The 19666-nt window shown below is 40.5% G+C and overlaps 1 protein-coding gene across 7 annotated transcripts in view; it reads right to left on the bottom strand.

Annotated features, from left to right (window-relative positions):
- The window catches only part of LOC143040770 (uncharacterized), a 248847-nt gene that overhangs the window by 149235 nt on the left and 79946 nt on the right, over positions 1 to 19666 (bottom strand). For 4 of the 7 annotated variants that reach the window (XM_076212196.1, XM_076212190.1, XM_076212191.1 and 1 more), the window contains exon 3: positions 17464 to 17613. The exons of the other annotated variants lie outside the window; for them this stretch is intronic. In XM_076212196.1, the coding sequence (XP_076068311.1) occupies positions 17464 to 17613 (150 nt within the window). The remainder of the gene's footprint in view (positions 1 to 17463; positions 17614 to 19666) is intronic. 7 annotated transcript variants of the gene reach the window in all.

Raw genomic sequence — 19666 nt, 5'->3', positions numbered from 1 at the left:
CTAAATGATATTCGATAACATCTCTGATGATAGTTTCCATTATTTTTCCTACGATTGAAGTCAAACTTATAGGCCTATAGTTATTTGGTTTCTTTTTGTCACCTTTTTTGAATATGGGAGTAACGTTAGCTAGCTTCCATTCTCTTGGGACATCTCCGGATATGATGGATTTCTTGAAAATAATTTCTAATGGAACAACAATCTCATTTTTCATTTCCTTTAAGATTCTTGGATGCCAACTGTCAGGCCCTGGTGTTTTATTAACTTTGAGTTTGTCTATACACCTTTTAATTTTTTCTTTTGTTATATTTACCATAGTGAGTAAGTTATGTACATAATGAACAAGGGATCCAAAACAGATCCCTGGGGGACTCCACTAGTAACATTGCCCCACCTAGATTTTACTCCATTTATGGTGACCTGCTGTTTTCTGTTACTAATCCAAGCTCTAATCCGTCCTATGTCATGGGCTTTGATTTTATTTAGTAATCTCTGTTGTGGCACCTTGTCGAACGCTTTGCTAAAGTCAAGGTAAATAACATCGTAATTATCATTGTTTTCTGACACTTTATATACTTTAGTGTAAAAGGATAGAAGATCAATCACATATGACTTACCCTTGGAGAAACCATGCTGTGTGTCATGAATTAAATTATGTCTTTCGATGTGTTCTCCGAGTCTACTTACTATTATCGATTCAAGCATTTTACCTATAACCGATGTCAAACTGATTGGCCTGTAGTTGCATATAGACGATCTATCTCCCTTCTTAACAACAGGAACAATGTTTGCCTGCCTCCAAGCAGTAGGCACAAAACCAGTGTCTACCAATTTATTAAATATTTCAGTTAACTGGTCACAGATTTCAAATTTACACTCCTTATGCTTTCTCAGTAAAGTTTCATCTGGACCTGGGGATTTTGTAGCTATAGAGGAGTAATTAACAGAACATTCCATATACAGGTACTCCTCGTTTAACGACGACAATTGGGACCAGTGCACCGTCGTTAACCGAATTGGTCGTTAAGCGAAAGTGTATACATATACGTACATGTACTGTATGTACAATGTCCAGCAATACATGTATCTTTATTTTCGTGTATTTTCCCTCTTTTATACAGTACATTAAAGCTTTATTTACTGTTTATTTACGGTGGTTAGGTTCCTAAAATTACTGTATATGACCAAATCCGCGTATGCTGACATTCCATATTGAATACCGGGGTATTTTTTCAGTTTCGACCATGGGCGCAATATAGCAATAGAAAATTAATTATTACATACATACATATACCAAGGCTTTTTCCCCCTTCCAAGGGAGGTAGCCAAAAAGGGAAAGGCATAAAAATACTCCCACCCATTTCATCCCTAAATAACAGGATAGACAGAAAGGCACTGTGGGAGGTTTTGCGGATATATGGGATAGGAGGAAAGCTTCTCGGAGCTGTCAAGAGTTTTTATGAGAGTAGTAGAGCTTGTGTCAGGATTAGAAATGGAGAGAGTGGTTCAAGGTAAAGGTGGGACTTCGTCAAGGATGCGTTATGTTGCCCTGGCTGTTCAACTTATACATGGATGGGGTAGTGTGAGAGGTAAATGCAAGGGTAGTGGGTCAGGGTTAGGAGATGGTTAAAGAAAATAGAGAAAAGTGGGAGGTGAGCCAGCTGTTGTTTATGGACGACACTGCGCTTGTGGCAGGATCGGAGGGATTGAGGAAGTTGGTGACAGAGTTTGGGAGAGTGTGTGATAGAAGAAAGCTGAAGATAAATGTGGGTAAAAGTAAGGTGATGAGATGTACAGGGGGTGAAAGTGGTAGTAGTCTGGAAGTGAGCATTAACCACTTCCATACGGTGACGCCTACGTAGGCGGCATGAGGAGCAAGTGGGTACGCGATGATGCCGACATCGGCATCTTGATTATATTTATTGTAGTCGTACCTACGTAACCTCCATTCTCTCTAAACTGGCTTCATCATATTTTCTATGGTTATCAAAATTCACAGGTGAAAGAGAACGAATGATTGAGCACTGACTTTATTTTCTATAATGCGATTATTATGACACAACATTGCACGTCGGGCAGCTAATGCTGCCAGATGTGCGATGTGCCCCGGAGTGAAGAGGTTAAGGGAGAGCGACTGGAAGAAGTGGATAGTTCTAGATATTTGGGTGCAAATGTGGCACGAAAAGGTGGAGTAAAGGTGGAGGTAGAATGTAAATTGAGAGAAGCAAGTAAATGCCTTGGTGGATTAAAGAGTGTAATGAGGAATAGACATTTGGGAATGGATGCTAAGAGGAGACTGTATGAAGGAGTGATTGTGCCAACAGCACTGTATGGGGCAGAAACATGGAACATAAGAGAGGAAGAGAGAAGGAGCTTGAATGTGTTTGAGATGAGGTGTCTGAGAAGTATGATGGGGGTTACTAGGCTGGATAGAGTGAGAAATGAGGAGGTGAGGAGGAGAACAGGAGTGAAAAGGGGGTTGGGAGATAGGGTTGATGAAAGAGTATTAGGATGGTTTGGACACATAGAAAGAATGAGTGAAGAAAGACTAGTAAAAGAGGTATGGAAGGCAGATCTGGAGGGAGTGAACATGAAGGGACGTCCTAAGATGAGGTGGATGGATGGGGTGAAAGGGGCTTTGGGGAAGAGGGGAATGTCTGTTGAGGAAGGATGGGAGAGGACAGAAGACAGGGGTGAATGGAGAATGGTTGTATATGGATGATGTTGTGATGCTTGAGGTGGAATGAAGGGTGAGGTAGTATGTGTGAGCAAAATTTGACGCAGCCTGAAGGGATTTCTCCCCCATCCTCTCCTTTATGTATGAAGGGACGGAGAGGGGGGGTCGCCGATTTAATGAAGCGGCCTTGCTGTGGATGTGCTGTGTCTTGCGACACTGCTTCTGACCCAGGGCAGTGGACAAGGTGCAGGGATGACCCGTCATCCTGGAGGTGCTAAGATGAGAGGGAGGGTGGAGGGGTGTGGAGTGTATTCAGGGATGGAATGGGTGGGAATGATTTTATGCCTTTTCCTTTTTAGCTACCTCCCTTGTAAGGGGGGAAAAGCCTTGGTATATGTATGTAACAATGCAATTGAAGAAAGAGTATTTTGCCATGTTTGACTGAAATTCTTTTCCTACAACTTTACATCCATTACTCCTAGTTGTGTTGGAAATGTCAATTTTAAAATACTTTTCCACATCCATGTTTTCAATTACTATGACAATTTTAAAGATCTCAGTTAGATCTCATCTTAATCTATGCTGCTCTTTCTAACTTCTCTATATCCTTCTTGTAATATGGAGACTGGCACTGTACACAATATTCTAGGTTAAGTCTCACTAAAGCATTGTAAAGATTAAGAATAATTTCTTCATTTCTTAACTCAAAAGCTCTACCTATAAATCTAATTAATCTATCTGCAGTTCTAATAACCTCTGAGCCCTGTTTGCTTGGTTTGAGATTATCTGAGATCACAGCACCAGTCTTTCTCTTGTTCTACACCTACCAGTAGTTCACCATTCACTGTGTAGTTTGCCTGGACATTGTTATTACCCCTAAGTATTTAACATTTATCTATATTGAAAAACTCCTAGGAATTTTCCACCCATTTGCATAAAGTATTTACCTAGATGTATTTACCTTGTTGTATTTTACGGGGCGAAAGCTATTTTCGTAGTGACCAGTTTTTGTATCTCTCCACATCCAGTGTGCTCTTAAAATCTCGTAATTTTTGGCACTCACTGGTTCCCCGTTTAGTTTGTTCCAGACATCAATCACTCTGTGTGGGAAGATATTCTTTTTCAAATCTCTTCTGTAACTGTCCTTCTTTAGCTTCATCTCTTGTCCTCTTGTTTCTCTTCTGTCCCATTTTAATAAGTCATCTCTATCAAAAACTTCCCTCTCATAATTCTGTAAATAGTCAGCAAATCACCTTTCTCTTCTCTGTTCCAGTGGCACTCACTGGTTCCCCGTTTAGTTTGTTCCAGACATCAATCACTCTGTGTGGGAAGATATTCTTTTTCAAATCTCTTCTGTAACTGTCCTTCTTTAGCTTCATCTCTTGTCCTCTTGTTTCTCTTCTGTCCCATTTTAATAAGTCATCTCTATCAAAAACTTCCCTCTCATAATTCTGTAAATAGTCAGCAAATCACCTTTCTCTTCTCTGTTCCAGTGTTGATAGTTGTAATTTATCCAATCTTTGTTTGTATGTCAAATTTGAGAGTGTAGGTGCCATTTTTGTTGCTGCTCTTTGAATTCTTTCTAATTTCTTTGTTTGTTTGGTTTTGTACTAGGTGCCCATAGTGCTGCAGCAAATTTTGATGCAGCCCGAAGGGATTTCTCCCCATCTTCTCCTTTATGCATGGGGGGAAGGAGAGGGGGGTCGCCGATTTAATGAAGCGGCCTTGCTGTGGATGTGCTGTGTCTTGCAACACTGCTTCTGACCCAGGGCAGTGGGCAAGGTGCAGGGATGACCCGTCATCCAGGAGGTGGCTAAGATGAGAGGGAGGGTGGAGGGGTGTGGAGTGTATTCAGGGATGGAATGGGTGGGAATGATCTTATGCCTTTTCCTTTTTGGCTATCTCCCTTGTAAGGGGGAAAAAGCCTTGGTATATGTATGTATGTATTTCTGTGCTACCTTTATTTCTTTCATTTTAGGGAATCTTTCTCGTTGTCCATCTTCCCAAATTTGTGAGCTCTAAATTGTAAAAACAGACCTGAAATGTCTGATCATAACTTCAGCCATTTCTATGTCATCTATATATTCTTTATCTCCTTCATGCAGTTTTACAATTTCATGTTTGTCTTTTATCATTTCCATATATGTACAAGAGTTTAGGTTGATCCTTACATTTGTCTACAATATCTTAGTTTTAGATACTTGGGTGCAAGTGTGGCAGAAAGGGGTGGAGTGGAGATGGAGGTAGAATGTAGATTGAGAGAAGCGAGTAAATGCCTGAGTGGATTAAAAAGTGTAATGGGGAATAGACATTTGGGAATGGATGCTAAGAGGAGACTGTATGAAGGAGTGATTGTGCCAACAGCACTGTATGGGGTAGAAACATGGAACATAAGAGAGGAAGAGAGGAGTTTGAATGTGTTTGAGATGAAGTGTCTGAGAAGTATGATGGGGGTTACTAGGCTAGATAGAGTGAGAAATGAGGAGGTGAGGAGGAGAGAGGGGGTGGAGGGGGAGTTGGGAGATAGGGTTGATGAAAGAGTGTTGGGATGGTTTGGACACATGGAAAGGAGTGAAGAAAGACTAGTAAAAGAGGTATGAAAGGCAGATGTGGAGGGAGTGAACATGGGGGGACGTTCTAGGATGAGGTGGATGGAAGGGGTGATGGGGGCTTTGGGGAAGAGGGGAATGTCTGTTGAGGAAGGATGGGAGAGGACAGAAGACAGGGGTGAATGGATGATGTTGTGATGCATGAGGTGGAATGGGTGGGGGGATGGAGGGTGAGGTAGTATGTGTGAGCAAAATTTGATGCAGCCCAAAGGGATTTCTTCCCGTCTTCTTTTATGTATGGGGGGACGGAGAGGGGGGTCGCCGATTTAATGAAGCGGCCTTGGTGTGGATGTGCTGTGTCTTGCGACACTGCTTCTGACCCAGGGCAGTGGACAAGGTGCAGGGATGACCCGTCATCCAGGAGGTGCTAAGATAAGAGGGGGGGTGGAGGGGTGTGGAGTGTATTCAGGGATGGAATGGGTGGGAATGATCTTATGCCTTTTCCTTTTTGGCTACCTCTCCTTGTAAGGGGGAAAAAGCCTTGGTATGTGTATCTTTTTCATAGTTTCTTTTTTCTTTCCTGCATGTATTCCCATATTCGTTCCTAAGTTTTATATATGTTTGCCATATGTATGGTTTTTTTTTTCCCATCTTTTCCAGGCTTTATCTCTTTTGTCCTTAGCCTCACTGCACTTTTGTTATACCAACATTTTATATAAATCTCTTTTTGCTTCTTCTTTGGTACATATTTATCAATTCTTTCCTTGTACTTTTCTTTAAATACATTCCATTTATCTTCCATCTTTGTTTTCTCTTTGGAAAATTTATCCCAGTTTGCATTTTGGAATTTTTTTCTAATTTTTACAAAATCCATTTTGTTGTACATTAACCTTCCTTCTCTATGTTTTTCATTCCTTCTCACGTCATTTTGTTCTTTTAGTTCAAACTCTATCAGTATGTGGTCACTCTTACCAATTGGTGTCTTATACTCAGTTTTGTTTATGATATCCGGTTCAGAAGTGAAAATTAAGTCTAGTTTTGATGGTTCCTCATTGTTTCTATATCTAGTATTTTCTTTAACCCATTGTGTTAAGGTATATTCGACGGTCAAATCCAGTAGAATGTTGCTCCAAAGTTCTTCTCCCCCTTTTACTACCATTTTTTCCCAGATTATTTTCTTTGCGTTAAAGTTACCTATAATCAGTTGAGCAGTAGTCGTCACTCAGGTCAGGTCATCCGGGTAGCTGCTTATGGCGAGTGGTTGTGTTACCGTGTTCAGTACCGATGAGGCACAATCTCTACTCAGTAGAATTGAAGCCTTGGAGGATGCTATAAAGTGTCTTAAAAAGGAGAATCAAGTTCTCCGCTCGAAGGCCCAAAATACGGAGGACAAAACTAGCTATGAGCTTGGATGGAAAACAACAAAAACAAGATGTGAATTAGTGGAAATAAGTCCTCACCAGCCCTGCTCGCTTGCAAGAATTTCAAGTTCTAGCAAATCTGCAGGAAGAAGCAAATGAAACTTCATGAGAAGAAGGGAAGGGCAGACGCTAGATCCCTGCCCACAGGTAAGATTTTGGTTGCAGGAGACAGTCAAGTGAGGTACTTAGAGAGGGCTTTCTGCGATAAAGATAGGAAACATAGGACGGAGGTGTGTTTCCCTGGTGCGGGGATAGATGTTAGAGATAGGTTTGAAGAGTGTTTAGTAGGGGAAGGTAAGGACCCTGTAATTTGCTTAACCTCTTCACTCCAGGGCACATCGCACATCTGGCAGCATTAGCTGCCCGATGTGCGATGTTGCATCATAATAATCGCATTATAAAAATAAAGTCAGTGCTCAATCGTTCATTCTCTTTCACCCATGTATTTTGATAACCATAGAAAATTGATGAAGCCAGTTTAGAGAGAATGGAGATTACATAGGTATGACTACAATAAATATAATCAAGATGGCGACGTCGGCATCATCGAGTACCCAATTGCTCCTCATGCTGCCTACGTAGGGGTCACCGTATGGAAGTGGTTAAGTGCCACGGGCAATGATATAGGTATGTTAGGGAAAGAGGAATTGTTTGCGTGGTTCTGGGATGCGTTAGACCAGATTAGAAATAGGGGAGGTGTTCCTGTTGTATGTGGAATCCTTCCGAGGCATAGAGTTGGAGGCATATGGCATTCCAGGGCTTTTGCAATGAATTGCAGGCTGCCAAAACATTGTAAGGCCAATGGATGGGCATTTGTTGACAACTGGGACAGCTTTTACGGTAGAAACCATTTATATACAAGGGATGGAGTGCACTTGTCACCCAGAGGATTTTGGCTCCTTGTTGAATCCCTTGAGCGAGAAGTAGGCATCCTACAGGGTTTTTTTTTGGGGTACATTACGTGGGAGTAGGGGGGGGGGGAAGTATCAGAATATAGTTTAGGCAATAGAAACAACTTAGAGAGGGACTGTGAAAAGAATCACCAAAGCAGGTGGAGGGAAGATAAAGTTAAAGTTTACTATACAAATAGCAGAAGCATAATTAACAAAATTTATTTGCTGTGAGGTAAAGCATGCGTAGAGAACTTCGATATTATAGCTATTACTGAGTCCTGGATCAACAAGGCTGACAAACATTTCCTTCCAGAATTTGAAATAGAAGGATATAGGTTTTTTCACAAGGATAGGGTTGGCAGGAGTGGGGGAGGTGTAGCACTTTTCGTTAAAAATATAATAAACTGTATTATCAACAATTCGATTAAGGAAGAGGACTGTACAGAATCCATTTGGGTAGAGATTATAGGCAAGAATAAGAAAGTTATTATTGGCATCTTGTACAGACCTCCTAACCTCAGCATTGAGCAGACTGATTCCCTGATTCATAAAATTCACAGAGCGTCCCAGTGCAAAAACGTTGTGATCATGGGAGATTCTAATTATAGAAACACTGACTGGAAAATTTTAATAGATCAGGAAACAAAGAAATTCCTAGATGTGGTGCAGGATAATTTCCTAAAACAAGTGATTACCGACCCTACTAGAGCAGTAAATACTCTGGACTTAGTTTTAACTAATAATGAGCACCTAATGAGTAACGTAAAAGTGGGAGATAGTCTAGGCTCTAGCGTTCAAGAGATAAGATTTAATATTATTTGGGAATAACATCCAAGTACCGGACTTCAGGAGAGCAGACTTTGACAATATAAAAACCTATTTGAAATTGAATATGAAATGTCATGCGGACATTCGGTCATTGTTGAGTCTCGGTGCGTGACCAGGGGTCAGGTCATGATTAGAGGTTGGGTCACGGAGGGTAATATGCATACCTTGGGTCAGGTCATTTGGGGGCGAGGGCTCAACAGACAGGTCAGCAATTTGGATGAAATGTATAGCAATCTAACTGATTTAATTATTAATGCACAAAATACATTTATCCCCCTGAAATCAATACAGAAAAATAGTAATACTGCCAAATGGACGACGGACAGATTGAAACATGTGATCGGAATGAAAAGAGGACTTTACATAAAAATAAAAAATGGGGAAACACACCTTAGATCAAAATATAACGAAATGGCAAAGCTGCGTAGACAGAATACACGTACAGCGAAACGAATTATGAAATTAAGGTTGCTAGTCAATCAAGATCCAACCCAAAGGGTTTCTTTCATCTCTATAGAACAAAAAATAAAGAAAGAATAGGACCAATTAAAAACGATGAAAATGTCATGATAGAATCGGAAGAAAAATGAGTGAGGAGTTTAACAGTTATTTTCTATCAGTGTTTACTAATGAGAGGTTAGATAAAGTACCTGACTACGATCTGATTTTCAGAGGGGATGAAGAAAGTAGTCTATCTAATATCAGCATTAGGAAAGTAGAAGTAGTCAAGCAGATTGAACGACTTGAAGCTACAAAATCCCCGGGTCCAGATGAAATTTTTCTGAGAATGCTAAAGGAGTGTAAATATGAAATCTGCAACCAGTTACCTGAAATATTTAATAAATCAGTGGACACTGGTTTTGTGCCTACTGCTTGGAGGAAAGCAAACATTGTTCCTGTTTTTAAGAAGGGAGATAGATCGTCTATATGCAACTACAGGCCAATCAGTTTGACATCAGTTATAGGAAAAATGCTTGAATCAATAATAGTAAATAGACTCAGAGAACACACCGAAAGACATACCCTATTTTACGGCTTACAAGACGCACTTTTTCCCTAAAAATTACCCTGAAAAATACTAGTGCGTCTTCCAAGACTAATGTTGTATTGTAAAGCAACACCCAGGCTCAAGTGAGCTTGGACACTTGACCGATAGTGACCTGGATTTGTATGTTGAGTCATTACACTATGATGTTAGATTAAGTACTATTTAATTCAGCCTTTTATATAATGTAAACTCAGTACTTAGCTGTTACAAGTATTTCCAATACCATAATCCTTCCAATAATGACGAGTTCTCGGGATTTGAGGCTGAATAATTTTTTTTTTCAAATTTTATCTTTTTACATGCATATTTTTGACAATTTAAATTTATTTTTATGAAAATAAAACCACCATTGGACAATGAAAAATGTATGGTATATTTACTAACCACCAATTAGTATATCATCGCCATACAAACAAAATCAGACAAGTGATTACGTAATGTAAACAATACGTGCCATCGCCCGCCACTAAAACCTTTAAAAACTTTACCTATGGTATTTTTATTTACATATTTGTAAATCAATGGAGTGCTCCAGCAAATTTGTGATGAGAGTTGAGACAACAGTCTTGCAGACTCCTTGCTTCTTATGTTATTGTGTTCAGTGGTCGGGTATATGGTGAGTGTATTCTTGTATGAGGATTACTTTTTCTTAGAAATTTCTTTCAAATATTAGGGTAATTTAATTCGTGATTCACAGCATGGTTTCTACCCTTTTACACTAAAGTATATAAGGCGTCAGATAACAATGATAATTACGATATCATTTATCTTGACTTTAGCAAAGCGTTCGATAAGGTGCCACACCAGAGACTACTAAATAAAAACAAAGCCCATAGCATAGGAGGAAAAGTGTTAGAATGGATTAGAGCTTGGATTAGTAACAGAAAACAGCAGGTCACCATAAATGGAGTAAAATCTAGGTGGGACAATGTTACTAGTGGGGTTCCCCAGGGCTCGGTTTTGGGTCCCTTGTTGTTCATTATGTACATAAACAACTTAGACGATGGGATAAATAGTGATGTTAGTAAATTTGTGGACGACACTAAAATAGGACACCTAATTAGGTCCGGAGACGATGCAGAGATTCTGTAGGATGATCTTAACAAATTGTTCATATGGTCGGTGAAAAGGCAGATGAACTTCAATATCTCTAAGTGTAGCGTGTTAAACTTAAGCTTAGATAACACGCTTTTGGAGAAAACTGAGTGCGAGAGACACTTGGGAGTTCTAGTGTGTCTGGACCTTAAAACCAGGAAACAATGCATTAGCACTAGGAATAAAGCAAACAGAGCATTATATTTCATTGCTAGGACGGTAACAAATAGAAGTGCAGAGGCGATTATTAAACTCTATCTAGTGAGAGTTAGACCCATCCTTGACTATGCGATACAGTTTTGGTCTCCGTCCTACAGAATGGACATCAATTCACTAGAATCAGTACAGAGAAGAATTACCAAAATGATACATTGACTCAGAAATTTGCCTTATGAAGAGAGGCTTAGGCACCTTAACTTACACTCTCTAAAAAGATGCAGAGTGCAGGGTGATCTAATAGAGGTGTTCAAGTGGATCAAAGGCTTTAACAAGGATTATGCAAACAAAGTCATCATATTAAAACAACCGGGCAGGACTTGCAGTAATGGTTATAAACTGGACAAATCTAGATTTAAAAAGGAAATAGGCAAGAATTCCTTTACTAATAGGGTGGATGACGAATGGAATAAACTTAGTAACCATGTAGCATTGAAACTATCAGTTGTTTTAAGAAACGATTAAACAACTTTATGGATGGGGATGACAAGTGGTGATGGATATGGAACTGCCTAGTGTAGGCCTTATGATCTCTTGCAGTCTCCTTCATTCTTATGTTCTTATTACTATGTTACCACCCTCTTTCAGTAACTCATTTAGAATGTTCATTGTGTCTTCCAGTAATTTGGAATGATCACAATCAGACCAGGCCTGTGTTTTTGGTGGTACATACATACATACATACATATACCAAGGCTTTCTCCCCCTTACAAGGGGGGTAGCCAAAAAGAAAAGGCATAAAATCATTCCCACCCATTCCATCCCTGAATACACTCCACACCCCTCCACCCTCCCTCCTATCTTAGCACCTCCTGAATGACGGGTCATCCCTGCACCTTGTCCACTGCCCTGGGTCAGAAGCAGTGTCGCAAGACACAGCACATCCACAGCAAGGCCGCTTCATTAAAAAATAAAGTTACTGCTGTATTGCTCGTTCTCTTTCACCCGTGAATTTTGATAACCATAGAAAATATGATGAAGCCAGTTTACAGAGTATGGGGGTCACACAGGTACAACTACAATATATATAATCAAGACGCCGACATCAGCATCCTCGCGGACCCACTTGCTCCTCATGACGCCTACGTAGGGTCATATCATGACTCCTCCTTCCTGTTTATCCATTCTATTTTTTGCCCAATGGTTGTATAGACCTTGTCCCACCATACTTGTTGATACAGGACCTTTCAGTTTTGTCTCCACAATTCCCATAATGTCAGGTTTCTCTATTTCCAGATAGTCATTTAATTCATTAATTCCAGAAATCATACCGTCTATATTTGTGTGTGCCACTTTGTAAGCCTTGTGTTAAGGATATTATATTATTTCTAAATTTGGATAATTTACATTTTACATTTTCGTCCATGTCGTTAATGTATATCAGAAAGAGTACAGGACCTAGCACTGAGCCCTGAGGCATTCTACTTGATACATGAGCAGATGGGTCACCACGAGCATAGCTCCCTTCCCGTATAATACAACTAGGTAAATACAATGCCAGTCTGAGCATTTTCCATTTAAACAACATATTGCTTACGATCAGACAGCCATTCAGAAATCCAATGATGAATATGTCCTACTATACCATGGGCTTCTAATGTGCTTAGTAACTTCCTATGAGGGACTTTATCAAATGCTTTTCGGAAGTCAAGATATATAATGTCAAATCCCCTACCGTCTTCATACATTCCATAAATATCCTGCAAGAAGTCTAGAAGGTTTGTCAGACAAGAGCGCTTATTATGGAAACCCTGTGAATCTTTAATAATATTGTTTTTCTCTAAGAATTCCACAATTTTGTCTCTCAGGATAGACCCTCCCTCAGCTAATAGGCTGAGGGAGGGAAGGGGTAGCTCTTACTAGTCACTAAGGAGATGGGTAAGTGTGTGGTAGAGTGGAGGGAGGTTTCTTCAAGAATAATGTGGATGAAGGTGAAACTGGGAAGGGAGATGTGGGTCATTGTGAGTGGTATGGGCATGATAGTAAGCAGAGTGTAGAGGAAAGGGAATTTTTTTTTTTATAAATTTAAATGAGTGCTTAAGAGAATTTTGGGAGAAAAGTCAATATATTGGTATTGGGAGATCTCAATGCTAGGGTAGGGATGAACCAATAGACAGATTGGTTGGGAAGTTTGGAGTGCCTGGTAAAAATCATAGTTAAGAGTTAATGGGTCAGGGTGGTGGATGGAAGGGTGGTTGATAAGGCATTTGTGGACTATGCAATGACATCCAGGAGACAACAGTAGAAAGAATTCTGGATGTCCATGTTCTTACAGGAGAGAGTGGGGGTATATCAGATCATTTTTTGGAAGTTAAGTTGAGAGTGGAGGATAGGTGGAATAATATGAAAATGGTGGAAGGTCAACAGGTGTTTAGAGTAAACTGTAAATGAGGAAAATGAGCAGGAGTACAAGAAGCTGAGAGAAGTGTGAGAGGTAGTGAAAGATAAAGTAGAGGTAGGAGTGCAAGTGGAATGTTGGTGTTTCAAGGAGGGAGTGACAATGTGTGCAAAGATAATATGTGGAACAAGGAGGATGGGAGGGAATAGAACAATGGGTAGTGAGTGGTAGGTTTATGAAATGAAGAAGGTAGTAAGAGGGAAGAAGTGAGCATTCAGGGATTGCCTGCAAAGTAGGATGAGAAACATATGAGAGGTATAAAGAAAAAAGAAGAGAAACAAAACATAACATAAAGGAGACAAAAAGGAGAGATATAAAATGGGGGAGGAGTGAGTATGACAAATTTTTTAAAGTAATAAAAAGATGTTTTGGAAGGATGTTACGAGAGTAAGGGGATGTGAGTCAGAGACAAAAGGTAAAAGATACAGATGGACAGATGTTAACAGAAGAGGTGGTAAGAAATAGATGGGCAGATTATTTTAGAGAACTGTTGAATGTAGAGGAAGATAGGGGGGATTGGTAGGAGCAGTGGGAGGCACTAAGAAAATGGTGATGGGAGAGGAAAAGGGAGAAATAAGAAAAGATGAGGTGCAAGTAGTTTTGAAAATGATGAGAGCAGGTAAGGCACCTGGGTTAGATGGGTGTCATGCAGTGTGTCTGAAAAAATGAGGTACAGTAATAGTGGACTGGCAAGTGAGATTGTTTAATGTGTGTCTACGGTAGGGTAGAGTGCTGGAGGACAAGGGAAAAGGGGACAAGTGTGAGTGTAGTAGTTTAGGAGGGATCAGTTTGTTGAGTGTAGTTGGGAAAGCTTATAGAAGGGTTCCAAGAGGATTAGGAGAGGAACAGAGGGAGTAATTGGTGAGGAACAGTGTGGCCTTATGAAAGATAGGGGTTGTATGGATCAGATTTTTTGTGGTACAGCAGAAATATGAGAAAGCTTTAGCAAAAGATAAGGATGTCTTTTGTGCCTTTATGGATTTGGAAAAGGCTTATGACAGAGTAGACAGAAAGGCACTATGGGAGGTTCTGTAGATATATTGGATTGGGGGAAAACTGTTAAGGGCAGTCAAATGTTTATACAATAGTAGTAGAGCCTGTGTTAGAATTGAATATGGAGAAAATTAAAGGATTACAAAGGCGGAGCATGACGACAGGAGACCTTTTGGTCCATATCTAGGTCGGATGCGAAAAAAAATCATAATAATAAATTAATAAATAAAAACTATAATAATCTAAATAACAAATAAAATACATATACAAATGCATTGGTATAGTTAAATACTAAACAAACAGGTAAATAGTAAATAATAATAAATTGACATATAACTAATAATAAATGAAAATCAAACAGACAAATGATAACAAAACAAAAACAAATAATATAAAATAAATTATAATCATTACAGCATCTTGCTTAGGTGTTTGAGGTAACAGTGGGGCTGCATCAGGGATGTGTCATGTCACCATGGTTGTTCAATGTGCCCATGGGTGGGGTGGTCTAGGAGTTAAATGCAAGGGTAATGGGCAGGGGACTAGAGATGGTTAAAGAAAACGGAGAGAAATGGGAGGTGAGACAGATGTTGCTTACTCAGGACACTGGACTTGTGGCAGGGTCAGAGGGGGGATTAAGGGAGTTAGTAATAGAGTTTGGGAAGGTAAGTGATAGAAGAATGTTGAATGTAAATGTGAGTAAAATAAGGTGATGAGATGTCCAAGGCAAGAGGATGGCAGCAAGTTGGAAATATGACTTAACCACTTCCATACGGTGACGCCTACGTAGGCAGCATGGGGAGCAATTGGGTACTCGATGATGCTGACGTCGGCATCTTGATTATATTTATTGTAGTCGTACCTACGTAATTTCCATTCTCTCTAAACTGGCTTCATCAATTTTCTATGGTTATCAAAATACACGGGTGAAAGAGAACGAATGATTGATCACTGACTTTATTTTTTATAATGTGATTATTATGACGCGACATCGCAAGTCGGGCAGCTAATGCTGCCAGACGTACGATGTGCCCCGGAGTGAAGAGGTTAAAGGAGAGAGGCTGGAGGATGAGGACATTTTTAAGTATTTGGGGTCACATGTGGCAGGAAAGAGTAGAGGTGGAGGCAAATTGTAGATAAAAACATGTAAATGTCTTTGGGGATTAAAAAATTGTCATGAGAAATAGGTTTCTGGGAATGGATGCAAAGAGATTATATAAAGGGGCAGGGGCCTGGAATTTAACCTCTTCAGTACGGGCCTTAAATCTCGCGGGCAGGAGCCAATGCCAGCCGTACGACGTGTCGTAATATCGCATCATAAAATATAGTCACCGCTTATATCGATCGTTCTCTCTTTCACCCGTGAATTTTGAAAACCATAGAGAATGTGATTAAGGGCAGTTTATAGAGAATGTCAAAACGCAGGGGTGACTACAATAAATATAATCAAGACGATATGGCAGCCTCGCATATCCACTTGCTCCTCATGACGCCTACGTATGCGGCACCGTATGGAAGGGGTTAAGAGAGGCAGAGAGGAAAAATTTAAATGTGTTTGAGTTTAAATGTCTGAGAAGTATGGTGAGGGTTACAAGGTTGGATAGAATGAGAAATGAGGACATAACGAGGGCAGGGATGATACAGGAGATGGCAGATAGGGCTGATGAAAGAGTATTGGATGGTTTAAATATATGGAATGAGTGAAGAAAGATTAGTAAAAGAGGTGTGGAAGGCAGAGGTGGATGGAAAGAACTTAAGGTGACAAATGAGGATGAGATGGATGGATAGGGCAAAAGGGGCTTTAAGCAAGAGAAGAATGCCTATTGAGCATGGAAGGGAGAAGGTGCAAGATAGAGGCGAGTGGCAAATGGTTATGCATAGATGATACAGATTGACCTCTCATTAACGGATGTTAATTAGCTGTGTTTGCGGTGTTTTTGCTGCGTTTTCGGTGTTTTTAGTGCTGTTGTTTAGTGCTGTCCAATCACTATGCCACCCAGTAACCACTCCAAATCAACGGATTATTCACATCAACGGACACCGTTACCCCCCTTTTAGTCCGTTAATGAGGTGTCAATCTGTACTGTGATGCAAAGATGGGATGAGGCAGGGGATGGGGGGGAGTAGGGAGTTTTTATGTGTGAACATTTTTATATATTCTTTTTATGCATGAGGGGATGGAAAGGGGGCAGTCACTGATTAAGTGAAATAATCTTGCTGCATTGCTTCTGACCCAGGGCAATAGTGGGGATACAAGGATGATCCATCATCTACAAGGAGCTAAGGTGAGAGGAAGTGGTGGTGGATGGGAGTGGGTAAGTGTATTTTGAGTTGGCTACCTCTCTTGTAAAGAAGAAAACCCAGTAACCACTCCAAATCAACGGATTATTCACATCAACGGACACCGTTACCCCCCTTTTAGTCCGTTAATGAGGTGTCAATCTGTACTGTGATGCAAAGATGGGATGAGGCAGGGGATGGGGGGGAGTAGGGAGTTTTTATGTGTGAACATTTTTATATATTCTTTTTATGCATGAGGGGATGGAAAGGGGGCAGTCACTGATTAAGTGAAATAATCTTGCTGCATTGCTTCTGACCCAGGGCAATAGTGGGGATACAAGGATGATCCATCATCTACAAGGAGCTAAGGTGAGAGGAAGTGGTGGTGGATGGGAGTGGGTAAGTGTATTTTGAGTTGGCTACCTCTCTTGTAAAGAAGAAAAAGCCCATAATATATAGACCACAAGGGACACAGGAAAACAAAAGATATACTTAAAGTGGTAAGGGACAGTTTCCGAGGAACTGCATAAAAGAAGGATAGTCAATGTATAAAAGTAGTATCATTCCTGTAGGAGTAGAGGATTTACTCTAACATAGAAAAATTATGCGTGGTTCTAGTATGTAGGGACACCCCATAACAGTCCCTAAAGCATTGGCTGCATAACACTATGCAATTAATACTGCAGAATAACATGCAGTCAATATTCTAGTACATTTATGTAACATGGAAATATGCCTGCAGACAACTTTGCAGTAATATAAGATTCACACATCTATTTACAAAAAGACAAAAATTAAATATATTTATGAGCAGAAAACTTTTCTGATATTAAAAGACATATCACTAAGAATTTTGTCTAAGTACTGTGTATCAAAACTTTTAACATTCCTCCAGATGACTGCCTCAAAGATTAGTTAGTTCCACTCCCTTATAACACATATGACAAATTTGTTTCTACTTACCTCTAAATCAAACCTACACAATGAAAGCTAATACCCATTTTCATTCCTTCATCAGCATAACAAAGTAAATAAAGATTTCTATTTAGATATTTAACAACCTACCTTTCTGCCATCATTTGAAAATGTGACAGCATTGACATTTCTGGTGAGGCTAACTGATGCAAGAGGGATTGCCTGCACCAATTCCATCTTGCCAGCTGAGTACACATTAACTCGACCATCATATCCCCCTGAACAAAACAGATAGCGGTCCTGCAAACCAGTGTTCATTAAAAGTAATAATAACAAAAACAAGTACTGCTAGCATGACAAAAATCTCCTATCAGCAGTTATTTTAGTGAATTTTATTAATGAATTACTATACCAAGTTAAGTCATATGATGCTATATGCAACTTCCTACATATTCTTAATAGTAAACACCTACCTGTAACAATGGCTTGGAAACAAAAGAAGTAAGGTCTCACCACAAAAATCATCAACAAAATTACTCACTCCAGACAATCATGAATAATAATACATACATACATATACCAAAGGCTTTTTCTCCCTTACAAGGGAGGTAGCCAAAAAGAAAAAGGCATAAAAACCATTCCCACCCATTCCATCCCTAATACACTCCACTCCCCTCCACCCTCTACCCTCCCTCTTATCTTGGCACCTCCTGGAAGACGGGTCATCCCTGCATCTTGTCCACTGCCCTGGGTCAGAGGCAGTGTTGCAAGACACAGCACGTCCACAGCAAGGCAGCTTCATCAAATCGGCGACCCCCCCATTCTCCGTCCCCTCAAGCAGAAAAGGAGAAGACAGGGAGAAATCCCTTCGAGCTGCGTCAAATTTTTCTCATACATACTACCTCACCCTCCATCCCCCCACCCATTCCACCTCATGCATCACATCATCATCCATATACAACCATTCTCCATTCACCCCTGTCTTCTGTCCTCTCCCATCCTTCCTCAACAGATATTCCCCTCTTCCCCAAAGCCCCTTTCACCCCATCCATCCATCTCATCCTAGGTTGCCTCCTCATGTTCACTCCCTCCACATCTGCCTTCCATACCTCTTTTACTAGTCTTTCTTCACTCATTCTTTACATGTGTCCAAACCATCCAAATACTCTTTCATCCACCCTATCTCCCAACTCCCTTACCACCCCTGTTCTCCTCCTCACCTCCTCATTTCTCACTCTATCCAGCCTAGTAACCCCCATCATACTTCTCAGACACCTCATCTCAAACATATTCAAACTCCTTCTCTCTTCCTCTCTTATGTTCCATGTTTCTACCCCATACAGTGCTGTTGGCACAATCACTCCTTCATACAATCTCCTCTTAGCATCCATTCCCAAATGTCTATTTCTCATTACACGTTTTAATCCTCCAAGGCATTTACTCACTTCTCTCAATCTTCATTCTACCTCCACCTCCACTCCACCCTTTCCTGCCACATTTGCACCTAAATATCTAAAACTATCCACTTCCTTCACTCTCCCTTAATGCTCACTTCCAGTCTGCTGCCACTTTCACCCCTTGTACATCTCATCACCTTATTTTACCCACATTTATCTTCAACTTCCTTCTTTCACACACTCTCCCAAACTCTGTCACCAACTTCATCAATCCCTCCTCTGATCCTGCTACAAGTGCAGTGTCATCCTCAAACAACAACTGGCTCACCTCCCATTTTTCTCCATTTTCTTTAACCATCTCCAATCCCTGACCCACTACCCTTGCATTTACCCCATCTATGTACAAGTTGAACAGCCAGGGTGACATAACACATCGCTGACGAAGTCCCACCTTTACTTTGAACCACTCACTCTCTCCATTTCTAATCCTGACACATGCTCTACTACTCTCGTAAAAACTCTTGACAGCTCCTAGAAGCTTTCCTCCTATCCCATATATCTACAAGACCTCCCACAGTGCCTTCCTGTCTACCCTGTCATAAGCCTTTTTCAGATTCATAAAAGCCTAAAAAACATCCTTGCCTTTTCCTACGGCTTTCTCACATATCTGTCTTACCACAAAAATCTGATCTACACAACCTCTACCTGTCCTAAATCCACACTGCTCCTCGCCAATCACTCCCTCTGTTCCTCTCCTAATCTTCTCAATCAAGATCCTTCCATAAGCCTTCCCAACTACACTTAACAAGCTAATCCCTCTGAAACTACTACACTCACACTTGTCCCCTTTTCCCTTGTAAAGTGGAACTATACAGGCACTCCTCCAGTCCTCCGGCACTCTACCTCTCTCCAGCAAACATTAAATAACCTCACCAGCCAGTCCACCATCACTGTAC

This window comes from Oratosquilla oratoria, chromosome 29, assembly GCF_046742065.1.
Source record: "Oratosquilla oratoria isolate Oo_2021 chromosome 29, ASM4674206v1, whole genome shotgun sequence".
Lineage (NCBI taxonomy): Eukaryota > Metazoa > Arthropoda > Malacostraca > Stomatopoda > Squillidae > Oratosquilla > Oratosquilla oratoria.
The sequence above is the reverse complement of the archived record's forward strand: the minus strand, read 5'-3'. Positions and strand labels throughout refer to the sequence as shown.